Genomic DNA, 24,891 nt, shown 5'->3' with positions numbered 1-24,891 from the left:
AGGCCTCGGAACGGTGGCAACAAAAAGTGTGAAAACAGGGTTTCAACCACTGCCAATGCTAAACAATTAGTGCCGCTGTTTCAGACCTGCGCTCACGTTACACTTAAACAACAAACACAAGAACTGATTACAAGTAAGACCTACACAGTACAGAAGTTCACTTTGTCTTTGCTTGATTCGCTTGTTTATGCTTGTTTAGTTTATGAGACTATATTTATTTGTAAAGGAAAATTTTCCATTTTTTTACAATATTTTTAGTCCATGTTGGGCCTCGTTGGCGCAGTAGGCAGCGCGTCAGTCTCATAATCTGAAGGTCGTGAGTTCGAGCCTCACACGGGGCATGTGTTTTATACAAACAGTTTACGTATATGTTTTTATATATCGACACCAGTGGGAAAGTAGCAATCTTCCTGATTTTGAGTTAACATTGCAGTGTTTTCCAAGAGTTGAATAGCCGACCTTTCACTGAGGTCCAGCCAGTTAATTTGTTAGGCTCAAACAGTGGCCGTGCCTTACATTGGGTGCTATGCGAGTGTTGTTTACTGTGTGCAGAATTGTGTGGGAATCCGTTTGTGAAGTACACTTTGATGCTTAATTGTCAATGAGAACTTTTCAGCAATCCACAACTAGAAAGTTAAAACTGAGCAAAACACATTGCGAATTATGGGAGATAAAAGTGAAGAAAAAATGTCTCTTACAACTTAAGCCTACAGGGGTTCTGGGTGGACTTTCGGCTTAAGAGGTTGGAAGTCAGTGTTTCTCCACTTTCATTAATGTGGGTCTTAAATGTCATGTTTCTGTTTCCATAATAAGGCTTCTGTTGATGTGTATGTGGTAGGTGTTGCTAAGAGAAAGAGTTAAGAATGTCACAACTGAGACATGAACCAGATGATCAGATTGTGTCTGCAGTCATAATTTTCTGTACAATGTCAGTACTGTTTTCTGTGAAGGGCAAATGGTTGAATGATTTTCTCATGTGTTACAGCCATCCAGATCCACAGAGGTAATGAACCAGTGATGAGGCTTAAATCTGTGACCCGAAGACAGGGAACCCTCGTGGGCGGGGCCACAACCAAGAAGCACCAGGATATGGAAAAATATCCACCTTTGTTCTGCCCCTTCACAGGAGGAGGCCGAGGGATTTTCATTGACTTCTTTGGACAGAGAGCCCAAGTGAAATGGGGAGAAAAATACACAATCCTAATTCTGTGTAAAAGTATAACCTGTTTAAACTACTGAAAGCATACTTGCTTAAATGTACATAATATTTTGTGTTGGGTATTATAGACAATGGCAATGACAAATTAACTGTTGAAGATGTGATGTTATTTTGTTCTCCCCCCCCCCCCCAGCAAAAGAGGCTGTGATTTTCTCAGTGTTTGTTTGTCTGTAAGTTGGCAGCATAACACAAAAACACTGGATGGAGGAGTGTAGGGTTAAGAGAAAAAAATTATAACATTTTGGTGTGGATCCAGAGTAGGTTATGGATCCTGGAATGTTCTTTCTTTCTCTCGTTCTCAATTGTAAAGCATTATTTCTTGAAAAAATCACAAAAATGTTGTGTACATAATCTTGCTCCCTATTTATAAAAGTCCTGTGACTACGTTAAGTAGAGGCTGATGAACGGTAACTGTCCCGCGTCCATGCAAGAAAAACATTGTTGACACAGAGACGGTCCAGGAGCAGTGTTGAGGTTGAACGTTTACAGAAAGCATGGCTGAATACATCCCTCTGTTTACTTTCTGTGGTTTCAACATTACGCAACCTTTGGAATCAGACTTCAGAGTGGAACTTTCCTGTAACTCGCCCTCCCCTACAGATGCATGTGATGTGTTTATGAATAGCTATGAAGCTGACATGCTAGAAGTGCTCCGGCAGGCATTTCTCAACTCTCTTGACATCGACTTCACCTTTCGCTCTGACAGCACATGCCTGCTATATATTATGTTTAACATGCCAGAAGGCAGGTACAAAAGAAAATGACAGAACCTAAGGGGTTCATGCTATGTCTGATCTATATGAGGGGTTTGTTAAGTAATTTGTATTGAGCCTCTAGCCTGGTCCTACATGAGGTGGTTCTACTTAATATTGTGCATCAAAATGTTATTTGCATAGAGGGAAAAAAAGACTCTTCTATGATTTATGTTGTGATTTGTGTTGAACGGCCATGTACAGTAGCACTTCCAAAACAGTGGAGACCAAGGAGAGAAAATAAACAACCCAGAGCCTCATGCTGCCTTCAGTTACTCAGTAAAAATTGTAAAATGGACATTCTCACTCTTGACATGTACTTTGTGAAAAAGTTGATTGTGTCATATACATATTATTTGATCATAGATATTATAGGCTTATTCTTTGTTCTATTATATTTAGCACTTCACTGTGTATTCTAGTACTTTGTTGTGTATCATTTTACTTAGCAAGTATGTAGTTTTTGCACATTGTGTTTATGTTTATTAAAATTTATTTTGTGTTATTTTGTGCTGTTTGAATGTCACTTTGCTCCGTGTGAAATGCCCTCGACATGCTGCTGTAACACAATAATAATCAGTACATATCCATATACCTGTTATATGCTTTTCTTTAATGTTCAAAGTTAGACAAGACAAAAACGTTATTGATCCAAACACCGGGTAAATGCATATATTGCATAAGTCAGAATGAGGTCGACAAGAGAATAATAGACCGAAAATGCTGCGTATGTAAATATATAATCAAATCAAGACAATTATATACGAATACATAACAGAGATTTGCATGATCCGGGCGTCCACGACTGCGCGGATCACACAAATTCCGATTGGACAGTGAACGCTGCACCGGGCCGGAGGAGCAGGCCGCCTCGCGCATGCGCAGGGGGAGTGTTTGCATTCCTCCCTCCCTCCCGGAGCCTGACAGCCCGTTAGCTGCTGCTGCTGCTCGCCGGCGATGAGACAGCAAACCCGGAGTCTCTGATGGACTCAGCGAGCCCTGTCCCCCGCTGCACAGACAGACACGACCCGCGCACGGCCGCCTGCTAACCGGAGGGGACACGTATCCACCCAGCGCCAGGGTTGTCTTGGTTTTTCGTGGAGGACTTGACGTCCCGGGGAGAGGAATGGAAGCCGCTTCTCCTGCGACATTCACCGGCCAGCGACGAGGAGGACCACCCGCGTGCACGTCCACGAGTCGGGGGCTCCGCCGATTTCTGCTCGCTTGATTCTTCACGTTGACATCCAGGAGACAACTGGGATCGGTGGTAACACAAAAAGCCAGAGCAAGTTCAAGAGTGTGGCTAATCGCTACTGGCCACCCAACACGGCTTTAAGCTAACTGAGGGCTAGCTAGAATATCCACCATTCTTTGTTTGTTTAAATCGAGTTATCCAACAGTCTGGAGTTGGATTGATACTCGAGTGAAGAAGAAGGACACTGGCCACACGTGATTCTGCCCTCAGCGTGATTAGCTTGATTTTTAAAGGACATAAATCACCCGACTTGTCACTTATGGCTCGGTAGTATCGCGGTACTGCAGCTGACCCAGCTAGCTAGCATCTGTTAGCTGGTAGGTAGCGCCAGCAGCCGCCTGCCACTTTCTTCTTCGGCTTTTATTAACTCCTCCACGGGGAAAGATGCAGCACCAGGACTTCCCTGGAGACCCGCCCGCGGCCGGGAGCCGGAAAGCGGCCTTCCACTACCGGAGGGGGAGCAGCGGGGCGACCGGCCCCTCCGCCGCCGCCGGCCCCGGGGTCAACGCGGTGGACGAGAACCCGACCCAGCCTGGATCCTCCTCCCCGGGACTCCACCACCAGCCCCCGTCCCAAGTGTCCCAAGTGTCCGGCGCCCAGGTGAAGAAGAAGAGTGGCTTCCAAATCACAAGTGTCACCTCGGCTCAGATCAACGTGAGCGGCAACAACAGTTTGGCAGATGACACGGAGAGCTACGATGATATGGACGAGTCTCACACCGAGGACCTGTCCTCCTCCGAGATGCTGGACGTGTCCGTGTCCCGGGCCACGGACACAGGGGTCCCGGAGAGAAGCTCCTCCGATGAGACACTGAACAGCCTCCATGGGGTCGACACACCCGGGCTCGCGTCGCCCAACGAACCCCTTCAGCCCCATTCCATCCCCCAGGGGTCTCAGCAGCAAACCTCGATCGTAAATGGGACCATGCATCATCAATATTATCCCCAGCAACCCGGCCAGTCCCACCATCATCACTCTGACAGCCTGGGAGGAGGCGAGCTCCCAGCACTTCCCATTGCTCCTTTGGCTAGCTCCAGCCCATCTATGGCCTCCAAAGCTGGGCCTAGTATGTCCCAGAGGACACTGGGGTTGGATAACACAAAACCTGCAAGTGGGACAAGTCAACCATTAACCCCTATTGTTGGTGGGGCGGCCACTGATGCACATCTACTGGGCAGTGTAAACACATCAAATGTGACGGGTGCAACTCCCTCTGGGTCTGCAGGTTTTGACAACACTAGCGCAAGTGGGCAGGTTGCTTCTGGTGGAGGAGGAACCGGTCCGCCCGCTGCTGTCCCCAGCACGCACAGCCAGCACACCCAAACCCAGACAGCTACTGGCTCTCGTTTTAGGGTGGTCAAGCTAGACACTAACTCTGAGCCCTTCCGCAAGGGCAGATGGACATGCACCGAGTATTATGAAAAGGAGACTCCTCCTCCAGCTGTATCTGAGGCGCCAAAAGGTGCGGAGCTGGCCGCAGATAGTGAAGCAGCTACAGCTGGGATTAGTCCAGGTGTCCCCGCTGTGCAGCCACCTCACACACTGCAGCCCTATCAGCAGCCGAGCCTGGACTTCACTAGTCCTCAAGCCATGCAGAGCCCGCCACAGGGACTGGCCCAGACTACTCCTGTGACCTATGTTTCACCCCAAGAGGTCATTGGTGGAGCTCACATGCCTAAACCCGTGGCACCTGTCACTCTCCCTACAGCCGCACCACAACTAAGTGGAAGTCAGCCTCTGCCTGGAATACCCCAGCAGTTGCCCTATGCCGTGGACCCCAACCAGGCTCAAACCCAGGGAGGTTACCCAGCACCTCAGCTCCATGCAGGGGTCATGACCCAAGGAAGCATCCGGCAGCCAGACTTCATCCAGCCCACCGCTCCCTTCCAGACTCAGGTCCAGCCTCCTCTGCCACACGGAACGGGTATCCCAATAACACCAGTTCCAGGCGTCCCTGCACAGCCAGCACAGGTCAGCATCACTCAGCAGCTGGCCCACCAAGGTCAGGTAGCCCCAGCTCCGGGATCTTTTGCTGCAGGACAGCCGCAGACCCTCCCATCTCAGCCCCTACCTCACCAGCAGTCCCGATTCACAGTCCCATTTGCGCACACTCACGGGACCCACTACATGCCCCTGACCGCGCTGCAAGCTGACCTCCAGCCAATTCTCACCCCGGGCGCGACCCTCACCCACATCCCCGGAGGAGGGAGCTCCATAAGGACCTCCCACCTGGAGGACGCCCAGAGGCTCCTGCTCCAGCACCAGGGCCTGCTGGGTCTCCCCCGGTTGGCGGTGGCAGGAGGTGACCGGGGCTTCGAGGCCGGCGGTGCCGCTGGAACACTGGCCCACATGGGGATGTCGGCGGAGGCCAGTGCCTTGATGGTGGCTGCTGCTGCGGGCCTCAGGGGTCAGCATGCTGAAGGAGAGGAGGACAGGTGAGGACGGACAGCACTGTTTATTCTAATGCAAGCTGTTTTTCTGCTGAAATTGAAATGACAGTTCTTTTTATTGTAGTTCAAGCTGCAGCTGAAATACATAATTGTTTCACATGTGTCTTTGCACCATCACACCACTGAAGCAGCCACACCTGATTTACCAGCTCAACCATTTTCGCCACCAATCAGCCTTAGCTCTGCATGTAACTGCCTCCTGCAACTGGGTTTCTGTCATTCAGATTGACATGTGCTTGATCCCCTGTCCCCCTGAGGCCGATCTGTCGGCCCTCAGTAGACAGCGGGAGACAAACGGCTCACTCCACATTGCCTTTGCAAGAATATCAGTGACTGGAATGGCAGCAGTGGAGCTGCTGAGTCACAGAGGGTGACTGGTGACTCAGCAGATGCACTGCTCTGGTCAACCCCCCCCCACCGTTTCATATCTACCTCCTTTATCTCAGGACTGTTTAGTCAGGAGGGCTTCATTTTCTCTGTTGTACAGCCTCATGCTACCCCTCCTCTCTCCTTCTTTCATAACTCGACCCTTTTTCCTCTTCGCCCCTTAGGTTTATTCTTCTATCAGAGACTTGATCTGTTGGGGGGGTTTTCAGCTCCAAAGGACGTGCAGAAGGGTTTATTTATGTGTGCAATTAATCAGTCCTATGTTCCTGTTTGATTTGCTGCTCATAAGTGGTTGTTGCAGTTGCAGGTAGATAAACATAAGGTTGGTGTGGAGAAAAATCCCTCTTATATCCAGCTGTGCTGTGATGAAGGGGTCCTGGTCGGGAGTTGTGTTGCATGTCGAACTCCAGCTGCAAGTGTTACTACAGCACTGTTCTTGTTAGGCAGGATATTCACGTTGTGAGCACAACAATGATGAGAGCAGGGTATCATGGGAGCTCCTCTGGGCATGGTCAGCCTCACCCAAGAACCCAGAGCTAAAAATATACAACATCCTCTTGGATTGGGTTCAAATGCAAACTGTTGATACAGTGAAACACGTGGCTGTGCATCAGAGGTAGTTGTAATCACTTATCACAATAAGCAAAAAGGTATTACTCATTTCCAACAGCTCAGATTGTGTCTCGAGAGACAGGGTTCGATAACTGCTGGCTTCGTGTTGATGTGGTCTGAGTCATCAGTGGCTGCAGACAGAGCCGGGCCCTATTCTGTGGGGAAGCTTTCGTGGCAGCCCATCATTGCTACATGTGTGTTTGTGTGTTCTGCATGTCATCTCCTTGCCTTCTTTCTGTAAGTCGGACCGTTTTCTCGCCGTCAATCGGCCTCTGTGCTGCGGCTGCAAGCGTCTTAGTCTCCGTGTGTGTGTATCTGCTTTGTTTATATTCATGGTCACGTCATGCTGCGATCCGGCTCCGCGCTTCTGTTACTGTTTTCTTTCAGTCTCGTATTGTGTGTTTCTCCCTTTGTCACCCTCTCTTTCTCTCTCTCCGTCCTCCTTTCCCTTTGCAGACCGTGGCGCATCAACCCTTTTCTTTCTAGTCTTGTCTTCTCTTTGCACTCTTAAATCATTTCCTCCTAAGCTTATCAGGCCAAGTCACATGCAGGTTTTTCCTCAAACCATCAGGCATGTGCACCCGCATATGCTGATGACTGAAAAGAGCACAGTGTCTATGAATAAGTCAACAGCCGGGTTGTCCGGTAACAACACCTCTATCAATATTGACAGTAAAGAAATCCGCTGCAGAAGGGCTGGTTTTCCTTCTATTGAAACAACACAAAACATTATTTATGAACAAGGGTGATAAATTCACACAATATTTGTCTTGTGTCTATTTTCAGTTTACTGGGATAAAAGAGAGGGAATAGAAGTTGACATCAGATCATTTTGGAGATTTTCTTTATTTAGCATTTAATCAAAAATTGCTCTGAGGATTTGTGTAGTTGACTTATTGGTGTGGCTTTCATGTGGATTATGATACATTTATGCAGGTCTTATATTTGTTACATTTTTAGTTTGTTTATTGCTACTTGATAACAAAAAAAAATTAAGATTGCATGTCCCATAGTGTTGTAGTGGTTGCCAATGATCCAGATATTAGCATGGTATTTTATAAAAAAAATACAATATTATTAATGTGGCACTGATAATTACTCTCTTTGCTGTGGGAAAGACTATACATACCTACTCCTCTGCCTTCATATCTGTTATAGTTGACATAGGTCTTACATTTAACCTGTTGAAACCTGTAGAAACCCTGAATAAGGGGCCCTGAGTTGATTATTCATATTCACTCTGAGGTTCGGTTGTAGCTCGTCCAGTTTGGCTCTTTCAAAGCTCTTTGTTGCAGATGTCGGGACGATGAAAACCCTCAATCATGTGTGCACGTTGTGAAGCCCTGACGTGAGGGTGTGTTGGTCGTGTTTGTGTGTTTTCACCTGCTTGTTGTCAGTTTCTATGCGTCGGTGAGAGTACTCCCGGCCAGCGCTGTCATCGGGTCCTCCTTCCTCCCCAGGTGGAATTTCAGCCCGCAGGCCTGTGCCAGTAGAAGTTGACATTTGGATAGCTATGTGCAGTAGGAGAAAAAAACTCTCACAAAACACATAATCAGTCTCATAAATGTGTCATACCTGTCATATGTAAATGTTCTGTGTTCTAACTTCGAGAGAAATACAAATTTGCTCACAGGCTGCAGAGAATTCATTTGCTGTTTGTAGCTTTACAAACAACAGCAACACAGTAAAGCCTGCAGAGCAAATACTGACACGAGAACAGTGAGCGTCTTTCTTCCAGTACAGCAAAGAGCTTTACCCGGAATTATACCTTATGAATTCCTGGGTCCATGAATGTGTCTAACACTCTGGTTTAAGACATTGTTTGCCCTCTCAGAATATTTTTCTGTGCTCCAAAAATGCATGAACGCATCAGGTGCTGATTTGTTGAGTTTTCACAATCCATCTCTCAGCCAAGAACATGTCAAAGACATGTCAGGTGTCATAGTACAGTACTGCTGTATTATATATGGCAGTTAATACGTATGAACTCATCCTTTGGAACCATGAAGTTACAGATGCACGATAGAGATTGTTTGCCCATAAAACTTTCACACGTAGCTTCTTGACAGTTTTACACGAAGAGCTAATTTTTTACAAAGTTTCTGTATGTCGCTGCAGTATTTAATTAAACCCGACCAGCTGTTTTTGCAGTAATGCAAGTTTTAATATAACCAAGCAGTCACAAGATTACAGGTTGAAGGCAAAGTGAAGAGATAATGATCAATTAATTAATGAATCATGACTTTCTTTTTGACAACCACCCAGCAGGATCTGATGTAACAGGGACGAATCCTTCTGTTGTAACCAAGCACATCAGAGAAAGAGCTCACTCGGAACTGAACACTTGCAATACGTAAAGCTTATCTGCGTTTAAAAGCTCTGATTATGTTATAACCCTCTCTCCTCGGTCTCTCATCAGTAGAAGATCAGGCGCAGATCAGAGCTCCCTTTACTTTGGTTTCTTTATGCTGTAAGATAAGAGTATTTACAGCACGTACTGCAAATTTAGTTTACTGGTTTACTTGTCATTTCAAGGCACTTTGAGCTTGGGCTGGACTACTAGATGGAAACTGGCATAATCTTTTAATATCGATAATGATCAAGATAAATTACAAATTATTATTTCTGTCATAATTTCTGCTCCTGAGTGAGGGTTGCGGTTAGGTCTGACTCAAAGATCTTAAACCCGTTGAACCCTTAAAGGGTTTGTGTGAGAATGAAAGCTGCTTTAATCCGGTGCCTTCACTCACTTCACTCTGTCGATCATACATTTTCTTTTGTGGTGATAAGCTGCCTGTCAGGCACTGCAGTCTTACCGGCTCTACCTTGTGATATATATGTATGTGTTGTTGTTACTGACAAGCCTGTATTTAAAAGGCTCGCCATCCAAAATCCAGCTTTTACAAGGCGACAGGTGGGGAGTCCCCTTCGGCACAGACCAGTGCACGGAGTTTCTGTCAAAGGGAGAATTACTTCAATGACATGAGATTTGAAGAAAATCCTCTTTAAAGGTTATAGATATGAGATTGTAAACATTGATTTTTCTATGTAAAGAGAGGAAACAAAGCAACACTCCCATTGTGTGTTTTGTAAGTTCAGCTTCTCTTTGTCCTTGGTGCACGTTCGTGTAAACGATAATATTTGGTTGAATGCCTCGATTGTGGGTAAAACCTCACACATGACCTAAGTCTGTTGATGGTATGAACGTTTAAAACTTAACTGGTGAGTCATACCAAACATTTGTGAGCCATGGCTCATGTGAAAACACCCTAAGATAAGAATGTCAGATGGTTTATACCCGCGGAAATGACTGAGCACAACAAAGATGAGAATAAGCCACTGCGTCAGTTAAAAGTTTAAAACATAATCCCCAATGGATTATGTTGCAGGAAGAAGTTAAGAATTCACTTCACGTTGTTCTACATGAAATGTAAAAGGTTTTGAATCTAACTCTCAGATTTTGGCATGTTGACGAATGTCATGTAAAGACATTTTGTTTGAGACTTAATTTACAAACATCTTTTTGTATAAGGAAGTAGTTAGGTTAAGGAAATACATTTAAAAAAAAAAAATGGATTAAGGGGGAAAATAAAGGTTTCAATAGGGAGTGCATGAGGAGTTACACTTCAACTTTATCTCGTATGTCACTTAACAATGTATAAATTGTTCCCTCGCTTACTCGTGTGACAGGTGAATGAAGCCTTGCTCCACTTGTCCTTTTTCCCCATTTCATTTTGAATCTCAGTATATGATGCCTCGGTTTTTAAGGTTTTCTGTTCACACCATTTGAACGCACAGAGCTGAACTTGTAATGCGATTTAAGAAAAGCAGGTACTTGTAACATGACTTCTCTATTCCGGTTTGACAGATCCTGACATTAGAAGTCGGACGGCAGCTTTGTGAAACAACATGTTGCGTCTTATTTCCTGGGTGGCATCTCCTGCCTGTCAGCAGCCGTTAATCACAGTGGAAGGTTCTTAGTTTCATTACTGTGGTAATGAGACGTGACATTAAATCATGCCCCAGCAGAGGCATTAACTTCACTGTCTTTCCACCCTTTCATGTTGTCGGATTGCTGTTTCACCACAAGGTGGCAGTCTTGGCTCATGAATCCCCTGAACCAGGTCATCAGTGGTTTATATAACGGTGGCGTGCTTTGAGAATCACTGACCTAAAATGTGCCTGGCAGCCAAGTGGAAATGTCCTTCCTGCACGCAATTTAATGAATCACGTGTGAATGGTTTTATATCTGCAGCTCTGTGTAAAAACCTACTTCACTGGCGGCAGAAGACCAATATCATATCATATCTCATTTGGCAGATTTATAAATGAGTCAGATTATTACACCGGTAATCTTATTCTGGATTATTTATTGTATCATTGAAAGAAATTAATTTGTGTCAGACCTAAAGGGTGTCCTTAAATGTTTTACATTTAATAACCTGAATATTAAGCCCTTAGAAAGTCGTAAATTCTCAAAATATTACGTATTAGTCTTAGATTATAGATGAGAGGTATCTCAATGTTAATGTTAACATAAATTTTATGATACTTCCATAGCACTATAAAATTAGTTATTGTGATAGAGGTGTGTCTCAAGGGTTAGTTTCTTCTAGAAAACTTCAACACGTCAATTATGGGTCTTAAATTTAATTGATTTTGGTCTTAAATTTCAGTAAGTGAGTGATTTTGGATATAAGGTGTCATGTATGACTAAGGTAAAGCCATCAATTATCTATTTGAGCAGCTGGAACCCACAAATATTTGGAATTTAGCTTCAAAGAAATTATGAAATCTTTTGTCAATCATCAAAATATTAATAATAATTGATTACTTGTTACTGTAGACTCCACTTATACCATCGTTATGAGGCTGGTTGTGTTTTTTTGTTTAGCTTCACCATCTTTGGAGAAACAACACAAGTTGAGGGGGGGTGCACGGGTGTCACGTTTGTTTGCCTTGTGCCTTCATGCCGAGCTGCAGATTCTTGAAGGGAAGTCGCAGGCCCTGGAGGATGTGATATGTGTTTGGGCATGTCTCTGTCCGTTTGCTCGCGGGTCGTTTATGAGTTCATCTGTGCGGGTGGTTTACGATGTGTGTGATGTGTGTTTTTAATTATACAGAACTGCTTCTCTCCCCTTAAGGGAAAACCACCGGTAAAGAGGAGGTGAGGCGCTGTTCCTGCTTCAATACGGACGAATCTGCGGTTAATTTCTTTCTCTCTGTCGATCACCATCTCTTGATTGAGTCCCCCGGTCCCTGCCAGCACTCACACCCGACGACAGCAAAACAAACGTGACGCTATTTCACATCCTATAATTGAACCTTCGGAACCAAAACCTCCAGCTGAGCTCGCTGCCAGAGGAGAACACCCCCCACCCCTGCCCCCCGCCCCCCCGTGCAGCTTTTGTTCACATGCAGCAGCAGGTGTCTCTAAGTCTCCAACTTCACTCACAATAGGGATATTTCATGGCGGACATTTTGACATGTCACAGTGGGAAAAGCACGAGTTGTGACTGAGCTCCATTTAATGTTATTAATTCAGTGTCAGGGCGTCCTGGTATTTTGCATGCTGGCTGGTCATATCTCACTGAGACACCTGATCTGAACAGAGCCATTGTTCATGTTATCAGTGATACCTTGTGCTTTTCCTATACACTTTATACTTTATTACCTTCAGTGTCATTTCTTTTCGTTATTTCAACGTAATAAGTCTTTAATTTAACCAGATAAAACCCTGAATGTAGAAATATTGATGAATTTGTCTAAAACCTTTCTTTAAGACCTTCCTGTGAATGCAGTATCCTAAAAAACAGGTTTTCACTAAGCCACTTGTGCTTTTCCAGTTCCACCAAAGTTTGTGGAAGTTTTGCCTTAAAGTAAACATCCAACATCCACATGACAGTGCCAACGTGGCCCGACAACAGTAGAAAACATCAAGCTAGACTTTGCGTCTGTCATCTCCAGGCGTTTATGGTGCCAGGCCCTCGGAGCCCAGATGGAAATTAGAGTATCGTGAGGCTTTGTTGAATGTTTTGCTTTCTCCACAGGAAGGTCAGAGGTCAGGTTCACCAGTAGGACACCGAGCAGGCAGGGGTGGTGTCCCCCCTCAAGGACACAGAAGCTGTTTTCAGACATGACCTGTGGGTCAAAATCTGTAGAATTTGCCACGGAGTTTACCTGCAGTTTGCCTTTCACACAGACTTTATTCTAGGAGGCCAGGTGGAGAAAGTCTGCAGAAACGACAAACCTCTCACTCGGACATATGCGTTCACACATGCACCTGCTCCAGAGAAAATACAGCGTTCAGTGCATGGTAACTGTTCCACTGATCATTTTCTCAGCTAATCAGATTTGCAGATAATATTTCCTAGTGAATCCCTTATTATCATTATTCTAATTCTTGTTAATCTGTCCATAATATTTACCAGTTACCCCTGCTAGAAGTTTTTTCCCAGTTGCTTCATTCTGACTCGACTCACACGCAGTAACATGACTACTCTCCTGCCCGTCAAAGACTAATATTTATCCTCCCCTACGGCGACTCTTCTCGTAAAAGAAATAATAATAATTCTGCGTAAAGCCTTTTCTGAACGTTTAGTGTCATGGTCTTGACCCCTCCGACTGTTAGAAACACATTCGGGTCGCCGGCTTCACGCGGCGACCCGAGTGAGTTTCTAACAGTCGGAGGGGGGGAGCCTAAAGCAACGTTTCTCAACCGCTGCTGAGAACACCCTCGCTGTTTAAGAACCGACAGTATTTCTCTCTGAAACAGAAACACTGTGCAGGTCCATGTGACTCGGGGGGGTCTGTATCTTTACTCCCTGTGATGTTCTCTGTAGTCACCGTGTCATGAGGTTGTATAATGTTTATTTTACAGCCTGGATTAGAGCTCGAGGAGGGAGTCGTTGGATTTTATGTGTGTAAACTGCCCACAAAGAGCCAGAAGTTATTTTAGTGAGCATACAAAGCTCTTGCAACTACAAACGCACGTACGGAGATGTTCTTTGCCAGTTTGTGAGTCATCCAGTCACACGCTGAAGCGGGAGGAGATGAGATATCGGTGTTTATTTTAGTCAAATTTCCTTTTAATCTCTGCTGTTCCTGCCAAATTCCGAACCCGAGCATGCTGTCTCCTCGATTTTGAGCCTCTGTGAAATTGTGGCTGCATACGTACTAGAGCTGAAACGATAAGTAAGATAATAAGTTGTCACGAAATTTTAATTGGCAACTATCTCAGTAACGGATTCATTGTTTTGAAGTCAGTTTTGGATGATTACTGCTAAACATTCCCCAAATTTAGCTTCTATGTGTGACTGGAAACAATTTCTTGTCTTCAGCTTTCAGAAATAGGGAGAGGCATTTGTGTCTATTGATTGAGAATATGTCCTGGACATGAACTGATGCAGACAAGAGCTGTAAACCGCAGCACCGTTAATAAGCTTGACAGCATCTCGTCTGTATTGACATCATCATTTAAGCGTTTTTAATGTATCACACAATCCTCCCGGAATCCTCCCGTGCGTTCTGTCTGAAACGTGTCCACCCCTCACCAGGGACAGGGAATGTGCGAGACCTTTGAAAGTTAATACCTCATCCATCAGAAGAAAAAGGCCTGTCTGCACTGTCACTCAACCAGCCAGATACGTTGGATCTCAGTCCTTCCTCTCTTGCTCTTTCATGGCCAATATGGTAAAGAGGTTGGTTATGTAAGGCGTTGCGTGCATGGCAGAGACTGATGCACGAACGCCGCATGGAACCGCTGCCCCGGAGCTCTGTGGTGCCATGAGAATTGTTTGAATTTCGGGGGTGTTCCTGTATCTTGTTTCGTCTGTGTTTAGGCAAAGTTCGAGGGAGATCGTCTCCAGTTACAAACAAGAAGGGTTTGATTTCTTATTGCCACCTTGGTGGGCTCTGAAATTATACCTTGAAAACGCAGGAATGATTACATGCTGCCGGTCCACATTAAATTATAATATTCAGCGAATCTTATTTGTATTTTCCTCCCAGTGCTCCCCTTTCTTATGTTTTTCTAAATTTAGAAAGGGAAAAGACATCTTCCTGTTCTCAAGTGGAGTGTTTGTGCCGCAGCGTTGATCTTGCTCTCGGCTTCGCTTCTCCCTCTGTGTAAATGCCAGCGTTAAAAGCCTCTCAAACCGGATTCTGCCAGTCTAGCCTCCCCATCCTCACACACGGGCACGCACTCGCACGCATACTGATGGATACAGGGAGACACAAAGAGAATGCACGGACACGCACAGACACACGCAAGCTCTCGTCTCCCAGCAGCAAAGAGAGGGATGCAAAGATAGGGATAGAAGCAGGAGCACGATATACAAGTGTCCACATTCTATTTTGTCTCAAACCCATGTGATTACATCAAGTTGTGTTGTGACTTTTTATTGCTGCAGTTTACATCCCTCCCTAGTATTTTCACACGAGTTGCAGTTGTTTAGCAGGGCTGGATCTCTTTCAGGACCTCACACTGCCGCCCGGGCGCCCGGCTCTGCTTTTCACTCAAACCGCACAATAAAGTGAGGCGGAAACATTACTTACACTCAGCTTGACGCTTTTGTGAGAGCGAACAGGGGATGAAGGGGAGGTAAAAGAGCAGGAGAAGGGATGGAGACTTACTGTACAGCAAACACATGGGAAGGCATTGAGGTATTATTGGTTGTTTTTCACTTTTCCAGAACATCTAGCCTCTTGAGCTCGTAGATACGCCACTATATACCTTGATTTAGCTCTCACAGTTTGTTTTGTATGGTTTAAAAACAATATCCCCTGCAGGTTTTCCTGTGCAGCATCTGTATCATACAAACCGAAAAACCAAACAGTGCAGAATTGAGCATCTCTTTGACCTAGTTCCAAAGCTAGGTGCCTGAAACCAGCAGGAGCTCTTCTTAATGATAGGTGCCACTTCTCTGAAACATAGCTCACGCCTTGTTCTGCTATGGAAAACATTATATTTTTAACTGCGCGGGCAATGCAAGCACCATCTGTTCGTTTGTGTTATCCCTCCACATCCACATCGTGGACTTGTATAATCTCCACAGGGTGTGGGGACGACGTATACCACCACCACTTTCTTTCCTGTGTAGATGTGTTTATGACCCTATTTTTATGAAGGTAGAGGATGAAGTCATTGGTATAAAATAGAGTTGAACAGAAAGAGTGTTGTGATGGTGAAGTTGCTGCACATCATGTACACAGAGTTAAAGGCTATTTTATACATTGTTGTATACTAGTTGGACAGGAAACTCAGTTATGTAAGATATAGTAAATAAGACAGGGATTTGGTTTGGGGTCTTATTCATCGCTATTTTCCTTCACGCACATTTCTCATCACACTCTTCCAACTTCTTCAACGTGAAGTAAGCGTCATGTAAATATACATGATGTGAGTTTGTTAATAAGTGGGTCAGCCCTTTGTCACACAAACAGGCTTTGACTGGACGAGGATACATAATGAATGAGTGAATCCCATCTGGGCTATCTGTGATGCAGTGACGTCAAGCTCTCTGGCCATTGGCCGAGCCGGGTCGGCTGCGTCACTCGCGAATGGCTGCGAGCAAACTGTCTCCACATCAGCGAGCACTTCTTTCCCGACCAGTTTCGACTCTTTGTTCTAAGGGCGCATGCGCACACTGACCCCCCGCCACTCCCCCCCACCCCATCCCAGACCTGCGAGTACACAATGTACAGAAATACTGAGCGACGAGTGGCGGCTTCAAACGAGAAGCGTTTTTTTGTCACATAAATCGCTCGGCGCCTCGCTGCTCTCGTCTCAGGCTGTAGATTGTTTCTTGGATTAGTGACGCATAGTTGAGGGAAGTCGTGACCTTCAACTAATGAGGTTAATATTTCACTGCATGCGTTGACCTGAAAACCCACCCAAAAAACTCGCCATGTGTGTCCCTTGCCGCCATTTTGTCCACCACGAGTACCTTTTAAGCAGGCTTGCCTCTCCTTTTTGTTCTCACCATTTTGATTTCACTCTTAAAATACAGTGTCATTACACGTTTTGAGTTTATATTTCATATTTGTGTTGCTCGCCATCAGCTCTTTGAGCCGCCGTCTAGCCAGCCATCTTGTTTTGTCTTTGTTTCGCCTGTAGTATCGACTGTGTGCACGACTGCCTGGGTGCCGCCATGGAGGTGCATGCGAGGCGTGCTCCACCCAAGACCCATACTGTGTGTATGTGTGTCCAGTGAGCATCCACTGATGTGCAGTGACAGGGCCGTCTGAAGGCATGCCTTCCACAACATGCACATCCTCCTGCTCGTGTGAGGAAACGTGATGCGAGAGGTGGACGTTTAGTGGGATATTCAGGCAATTTAAGCGCATGTGCACCTCTCCACAATAAAGTGATACGTGAAGATGTAGAGTAGGTTAGCACTCCTGTGTCCATCACCATCACTGAGAGGGTGTTGCAGGAAACGGATGAAGGAGGGGCTTATCGGCAGGCCTAGAGCGTGCTGCTGGTGTGTGGTCAAAAGTAGCTCATCCTATTGGATGGATCACCCTAATCTCTGCTGACAGTTTACATAACAACAGAAGGGGGGGTGACTTACGCAGTGACATCACTACCTATCCTCCTATCGCCCGTCGCCAATGCGCCCGATGGTCTGAGAGCGTATCTGCGATTCAGGCTTAGCAAGGGGGCAATCGGGAGGACTTAACACTCTAAGGCGCGCTCCCGCCGTATGCACACGCACTCCTACTCCCATGCCTGTCGTCCAACACACAGCTCCTAGTGGTCTCCATTGTTGGTCAGGCTCCCCTATGTGAAGCTCCCAGAGCGGACAGGAGCAGGGGGTTGGGGCCAAAGGGCGCGGGTCAGAAGGACGGAGGAGGTGCAGTGGTTATCATTGTGTTTGTTTCGGGGGTGCTTTTCGGTGGGGTGGGCATCAATGAGAGAGAAGGGGCTGGCCGGGGCAGGAGGAGCGCAGGGCAGGGACACCACGGCCCTGAAGCTGCTCTTCTGGGACCTGGAGACGCATTTGAAGAGGTAACGATAACTGTAGTGTTGTCATGTTGTCAGGGGGGGTGGAGTTAGTGTGGCGCTGGCCGGGGTCGACTCCACAGTGGCTTTGTTTTGCTGTATCCGTGGGACACTTGTTGTTGTTGTTGTTACGTCTGCGCCGGTTAAATGTCTTTCCACCTGCAGCGAAGTGTAACTGCAGGTGAAAGCGGCTGCGTGCCTCTGCCTGCTACAAGGCATGAAGGCTCATCCCACCAGCCTGTGTAAACTCCCGCTCAGCTGTCCATGGATGTTCTGGGACATGATGTTCTGTACATGCGTACACGCATAATGCTGCACCTGACGCTGTGTGTGAATGTGAAAGTGTGCTGGGCTAGTGCTCATTCAGATTGAGACCGAGTCAGAAAAGTGATCTTGTCTGCTTTCAGTTTAGCCCCCCCCACACACACACACACAATATCAACTGTCTGATAAACATCATGTTCTAGTTCCTCAATTGATCCAGTCTGCCCATATTTACTTTCCTTTGCTCAGATAGCAGGCCACCAATAGACCTCATTCTCCAAAACCCACTGTACAAACTGTCAGACCTGCAAACACACTTCCCTAAGGTGGACAATATGTACAGTTATTTTTATTTTTTTAAACCAACGCTATATTTTAACCTTTTTTCTCCAACACTTTTTGCACAAGCACACATGATTAATGTCTGAAAATAAACAATATGACGGTAAAATCACTCAACTCCACCATTTCCCAGTCCTGTGACGACGCAGCTAAAGTCAGTGACAGAGCTGGAGTTGCTGAAATACAAAGACATGAGCAGCTTGAGGAGCTTTTCTCTTTGTCCCCTCAGATCTCCAAAGTCCAACGCACAGTCGGTCCAGTTCCTGCTGGTGTTTAGAGCAGGACAGTCAGACATCGCCCCACTGCAGCTCCAAGCTTTAGACTGCTGTTAAAGCTCTTATAGTGTGTGTGTGTGTGTGTGTCTGTGTGTGGTCAGAAGTCTACAAAGAAAACCACACCCTGACTGTAGCAGGCGCAGCTCAATGGTTATTCGTGTCAGTCTCTGTCCTTCTTGACCTCATCTGTTGTTACACTTCCTTTTTTCTTTGTGTGCTGCTGCTCCCAAGGTTTCCATAGCGACCACCTCAGTCCACGCCGACATATCTCAGAGCAAATCACATCAGAGTGCATAAATCGATGAATAATTAAAGTGAAATATTGATCGGATCAGACGCTCCAAGTCATTTTCACAACAATAATCAAATCGGCCTCTTTGTATTTTAAGTCGCCCGTATAAAGGTTTCAATTGCATGTGTGGCATTAATAGATAACATCACAAGTTGTGTGTAATCGTAAGACTTCACAATTCTTTAAATTATGGCTGCAACCAAATTTATGTTTACGATATTCTTCGTGGGTTTTAATCGTGAGGATAAACCCCTTGAGAGGAACCATGTAGTTTCTGAAGTTTTTATTTATGTCTGAAAAGGAAATAAGTGTGAAAATCTTGTTTGGAGATATTGATATGGTTGTGAACGTAGATCTTACTCCATTCATCAGTCGATTGACTGTTTTTTAGTTTGTTTAAATCACTAAAAGAAGTGAGTCATATCAGTATTGTAGTTTCTGTCAGTCAAAAAACCGCAAACCAGTGTGTGTAAGTGTAACAACGCCTCGTGATTAACAGAGAATAGAGGGGTGGTCCTGTTCCTCTGTAAAGCACAGTGTGTTCCCACTTCAGCCAAACTGATCTGAACTCAGCCTCCGGCGTTTCCGCCATCTGACACCTTCCTCCTACTGACCCTCTGGGGTTATTTACCTTCTCGGTTGACGGCTGGCCGCTGCTGAGGTCAGCTCTTTGCTCTGGTCAAGCCCGGCAATTGATCATGTTCTCTAAGATGACATTACGCCTGTGTCAGTCCGTTTGGCATCCTGTGTTGCTTTTTAGAGCTGGGTTCCAGCCAATAGGGGGAGACATTGCTTCACATGACAGCTTGTTATTGCTGAGGAAAGTTTTCCCATCACCTACACTCCCTGAACAGCACATTTTGAATCCCCAAACATGTCATCAAACTCAACCGTGCTTTGTTATTTCCTTTTCACTTCCTGCCTGCTTGTCGCATTCCGTGCATTAGATCGTGTATTTCACTCGGATGCGGTCTTTTATAGAACTCGTCGAAGCAGGTATAGAAGCGACGCTGCCTAAATGAGCTCTCCTCCAATCACAGCCGCCGCAGCGCCGCTCTACGCCACGCATTATGCTAATGAGCGCCACCTCTCGGCCAATCAGGCGGTCGCTGGCGCTGTGGTCCCCCGCACGGATCCGCCGGGGAGGGCAGCCGTCTTCACTCTTTGTGTCCCGCGTCCTCCTCCGGCTGCACCGCACCGTCCTCCTCCGGTGAGCAGAGCCCGCCGCAGCCTGCCCTCCAGCACAGGAGAATGCGCAGCTTTTCTACTTTTATACCGCCGGGCTCCCTCTCCGCACCGCCGCCGACCCGGGTGTTCATGGACGGGGTGGCATGAATCCCCAGTGTTACACGGTGGCGATGGACCTTGGCGTTTGTCAACTGAGGAATTTCTCGATTTCGTTTCTGTCCTCGGTGCTGGGGAAGGAGAGAGCGGCGGTCCGGGTCGACAATAGGTAAATGAATGCCTCCGGGTCCGGGAGGAGGCTTTGTTTGCTCGCTGGATTCCGAACGGAACATGTCATTGATTCTCCACCAGCAGGAAAAAAAACAACCCTGCAGCCTCCATCTGCTTCTCTTTGTTGCAGACTGTCATCCTGATTCTTTATTTTAGTGACATGATAGATCTCACATCTCTGCGTTTGGCAGTTTGCCCTTGATGGAGACATTTCCATCACACACACACACACAGACACACTGCAGTGCTCATCTGATGTCACACTGAAAACCTCCAACAAATCCCCATTTATTTATTTATATATTTATTTTTCCCTTCTTCTTCTTGTCCTTCAGCTCTTCCGGTGCAAGTGTGGTGGCTATTGACAACAAGATCGAACAAGCAATGGTAAGAGGCTGTTTTTCATTGTGTCTGTGTATATTTAGAAGCCCGATCCCATTCTGTACATGTTTGTGCCAGTGTTATGTAACCCCCCCCCTGCACTGACTCTTACATCGAACTCAACCTGCTTTTATTTTGTACCATCAACATAAATCCCCTGTCGTTGTTTATTCACAATGGGAATGCGTGTTTTGATTGCGAAGGTTCTAAATACAACGAGCATAAAGGAGCTCTTGGTCAATGAATGAATGAATGGAAGGCATGATGGTGCTCTTCTGTGTCCTGTACGTGTTTAAAAAAAGAAAAAATAGATAGGAGGGGGGGGCAACACGCTAACAAAAACACCAATGTTTTCCCGCACATACGTGTGCACCTGCTGGTATGCTCAGAGGCAACAGGAGCTTCCTGCTCTGTCACGGTTTGGACCGATGACCTCCGGCTTGTTGGCAACTTGATGCGGGCCAGGCTAAGGTTCACACGCCATCCCTCACTCCCTCCGCCTCCTCTTCTCTCTCTCTCTCTCTCTCTCTCATAAGCATGTATCCTCCCCTACCCTGTCTCCCTCCCTCCCCCTTCCTGTGTTGCTAGGCAAGCAGCAGCCTCCCCTTGGCTCGGTATAAATAACTCGGCCTTCCATTGGCTCCTCCCACCCCCGATGCAGGAACAATTTGTTCCCGGGACATGGGAGAGGGAGGAGGAGTGAGGAAGGAGGGGCGGGCCTGCGGAGGGAGGGGAAGGTGGGATTATTAAAAGCAAATCCCGCTTTCTGCAGCAGCCGCCCGGCAAAACACATCATTGTCACGAAGCCCTCTTGATTTTACAACCTTATTTCTGAGGAGGTTTCATCCTCGAGAGCGTTAAAGGGATTTATGAGGCTGGTTCGACCTTTGCACTCTGCTGTCACACATTGATCTGTACCAGAGTGTTTTCAAGCCCTCCAGGCAACGTGGTTAATGTTTGTGCAGAGGTCTCCAGATTTATAAACTGAGTAAATAAAGAATTTGGGATGATTTAGGAAGTTGTGAATCAAAAGTGATGACATCTGCAACTAACAATCCATCTTATTGAATATTTAATACCTGCAAATCGATTTTGTCCGATCAACAGCTCAAAACTCTAAATGTATACCCAGAAAAATAGGATATTAAACATTATAAAAAGAGCAAATCGTCCCTTTTAATAAGCTGGAACCAGCAGATGTTTCAGCATCCGTTTTTGAAAAATGACACAATGCCATTTCTTATCGATTAATCTGATTATGACAATTCATTAATTTAGTCAAGAGTGGAGAATGAAGCCCAAAGCGACACCTTAAGAAGTATTTTCTTTGTCTGAGGAAAAGTCCAACTCCAGAAACATTCTATTGAATCTTTAACGTAGAGAAGAAGTAGAAAGATATTTTTCTTCAAATGATCAATTGTCCAAACATTTTCAGATTATTAACATGACTTATTGTTGTGGTAAGTTTAAAAAGCCTATTTGAGCGTGTGTTGTTTTTGTTGTGTAACAAGGAGACTGGTTTGAACCAGAAATGTAGTTTCTTTCCTCTCAGGGGAAACGTAGAAGAAGGAATCTGATGAATTATTTAGCTGACCATCTCTCGCTCTTTGTCCCCCCCCCTCCCTCCCTTCATTCTCAGGACTTGGTGAAGAGCCACCTCATGTATGCCGTGCGCGAGGAGGTGGAGGTGCTGAAGGAGCAGATCAAGGAGCTGATCGAGCGCAACACTCAGCTGGAGCAGGAGAACAACCTGCTCAAGAACCTGGCCAGCCCCGAGCAGATGGCCCAGTTCCAGGCCCAGGTCCAGACCGACGGCTCCCCCACCGGCGGCGCTCAGCCCCCGGTCCCGGTCGCCGTCGGAACCGCACAAGCCCTCCCCTCCGCACAGAACTCGTCCGCGTAACTCAGAACCTGCACACTGAAGAGCTCCCGGAGGATGAGAGATAGAGGGGATGGGAGGAAGAAGATGAGGAGGAGGAGGAGGAGGAGGAGGAGGATGAAGATGGAGTCTTGCCATACTGTGAACTGACTCTAGCATCAGGACCGACTATGCCACCGTCTCAAGGACACTTCACCGTAACCCGGACGACGAAAACCAACTTTCCTTTGTTGCACATCTTTATTTAACTGAAAGACACTGGAGCTGCACCGGCTCCTGTTTTTATTTGTCTGCTTCGTCTCTGAACTTTGCTTCAGACAATCGTCATGCTGGTCGTCGCGGTGATGTCGAGGAGGACGGAGCTGACAGGATCCGACAGTTGTCTCGGGGCCACTGGAGGAAGGAGGAGCTATAACGCATGGTCTCGGCCAATCATGGGGAGCATGTCGAATTCCGTTATCGCGTGACCCCCACAACCCCCCGGTGTAAAGCGTGCCATCGCCCTGCCCCACCTCAACCCAACGCTGTTCATCTGCACACAATTTTTTACTCACCAGCTTCCTGTTTTAGTTTCTCCGTCTTTTTCACCCCCCCTTCTCCCTTTTGCACATTTTTCCGGGCGATGCTGACAGGGGACGAAGATTTGTGCGTCCCATCTGGAATGGGAGTCAAATAAGGGTTTCAGCCCTCACAGCACCCGCACACGGACGAGAAGACTTTATTTTCTGGGTTGAGTGGGAGGGGGTTTGGTTATTCCGAGGAAAAAAAAAAGATATGACCTGCGTGTCATTGTTCACTCGGAGAACTCTGTGTTCTTTTCCGAGGTTCCCGTTGCCGTCCCCACCCTGACGCTCTTTCCCCTTCTCGGATGGAGCATTAAACATTTATGCAGGGAATCCTTGTTTTTCAGGGTGGGCTGTGAAAGGATGAGAATGAGTGTTTTGTCTTGTTTATCTGTCTTTTTTTTTTTTTTTGCTCTTATCGGTGTAATAAGTGTCTGTACAAATAAATAACAGCGAGGCGAATAATTAGGACGTGACTGTTTCTCGGTAGTGAACTCTGTATATATGACAAATGTCCAATTAAACTCTGCCAAGTGCCTGGATTCTAACCATAGATACATATATAAAAGTTTTTTTAGTTGTCTTATTCGTATATTTGTATATACATATATATATATATCTATATATATATATCTATGGTTTTGCCAGGTATTGAAACTACCTGTGATGTCATTACTCAGGGCGGGACCGGAAGAGGATTATTTACCTCTGCACTATAAGATGCTGTCTCTCCTGAGGTGACACACGGCCTTGTGACCTCTCCTCTGCCGACGCTTCAAACTCACCCGCTCAAATGATCAGGACTGTTTGACACGTGTAGTTGTTTCTTAATGAACTATTCTTTTCTGGTTGTTTTTTTCTGTTTTTCTTTTATGTCTTTTGTACAGCCGGGTGTGTTTTAAGTTGCTCCTAGTGCAACCGGAGCGCCGAACACAATAGTGAGACACTTGACAAAACAAAAATGAGAGGGAGAGGAATTGAAAATGCCTAGCAGAATTGTCTATGTATTTGTGCATGTTCCTCAGCCCATCACAAATGTGACGTAAAAATTGCACTAGACAGTTGCACCTCAAATAAAAATGAAAACTAAAGAGCAAAAAGCTGGATTGTTTGTTTTTCTTTCTTCGCGTTGCTTCAAGGTTACTCCTCCGACGAGGAGGTTATGCTCTCAGCTGCGTGTGTTTGTTTGTTAGCAGGATTACGCAAAAACAACTGGACGGATTTCAACGAAACTTGCAGTATGGGTCGAGGGAGAAGCAATTTTAATGCAGGATTGCATCAGGTACGTTTTTTCCAATGTCTTTAACATTGTCACGGTGTGAGCTTTTTTTTGAATTTCTAATGGTGGATCTTGATCTTGGGAAAAATCTGTGTATGCAATTTGGTATAGATGCACTTCATAAGCAGATTGTTGTCCTTGGTGTACTATGTACATCCTTCTTGAATGTACTTATCTTGTATCAGAGTATTTCTTTAGAAACGTGCAGGTAACAGCTAAATGTCACTAAAATATTAAATGGTTTTAAGTCTTTTTGTCCTTGAAACCTATAAAGTGTGAATTTCAATCATCCAAACCTGCTCCACAATATAAAAGCAAACGCAGCTGGTGTTCACGTGTTCTAGTAAATCACCAGCCTCCCAGTTGACCCAGCATTCCCATTAACCAGCATAGTGTCCTCCTCTCCTGACCTCATTACTTATGCAGTGAGGGGCTGGCCTCCACAGAAGTGTTTTTCTATGAGAGCCCCTCTCATTGGCTC

The 24,891-nt window shown here is 45.9% G+C and overlaps 1 protein-coding gene and 1 non-coding gene across 3 annotated transcripts; both read left to right on the top strand.

The window, feature by feature from the left end:
• The first annotated feature begins 268 nt into the window (after nucleotides 1-268).
• trnam-cau (transfer RNA methionine (anticodon CAU)) lies at nucleotides 269-341 on the top strand. Its single transcript has one exon. It is a non-coding gene; the product is annotated as a tRNA-Met (tRNA).
• A 2,560-nt stretch (nucleotides 342-2,901) lies between these two features.
• Nucleotides 2,902-24,093, top strand: zgc:65895 (uncharacterized protein LOC393546 homolog). Of its 2 annotated transcripts, none has more exons than XM_061067048.1 (3): nucleotides 2,902-5,661; nucleotides 20,644-20,695; nucleotides 22,329-24,093. In XM_061067048.1, exons 1-3 carry the CDS (start codon nucleotides 3,611-3,613, stop codon nucleotides 22,590-22,592), a joined length of 2,367 nt encoding a protein of 788 aa, XP_060923031.1. In that variant the 5' UTR covers nucleotides 2,902-3,610; the 3' UTR covers nucleotides 22,593-24,093. The 2 variants fall into 2 exon arrangements, with proteins under 2 accessions (XP_060923031.1, XP_060923032.1); XM_061067049.1 differs by lacking the exon at nucleotides 2,902-5,661 and adding an exon at nucleotides 19,998-20,306.
• Nucleotides 24,094-24,891: the final 798 nt, after the last annotated feature.

This window comes from Limanda limanda, chromosome 23 (assembly GCF_963576545.1).
Source record: "Limanda limanda chromosome 23, fLimLim1.1, whole genome shotgun sequence".
Classification (NCBI taxonomy): domain Eukaryota; kingdom Metazoa; phylum Chordata; class Actinopteri; order Pleuronectiformes; family Pleuronectidae; genus Limanda; species Limanda limanda.
Note: the sequence above shows the minus strand (reverse complement) of the source record. Positions and strands in the feature narration are given on the sequence as shown.

Coding starts and splice junctions, on each gene's coding strand:
- zgc:65895 (XM_061067048.1), top strand. CDS start 3,611: ATGCAGCACCAGGACTTCCCTGGAGACCCGCCCGCGGCCGGGAGCCGG. Junction 5,662..20,643: donor GCTGAAGGAGAGGAGGACAG/GTGAGGACGGAC, acceptor CTTGTCCTTCAG/CTCTTCCGGTGCAAGTGTGG. Junction 20,696..22,328: donor ACAAGATCGAACAAGCAATG/GTAAGAGGCTGT, acceptor CTTCATTCTCAG/GACTTGGTGAAGAGCCACCT.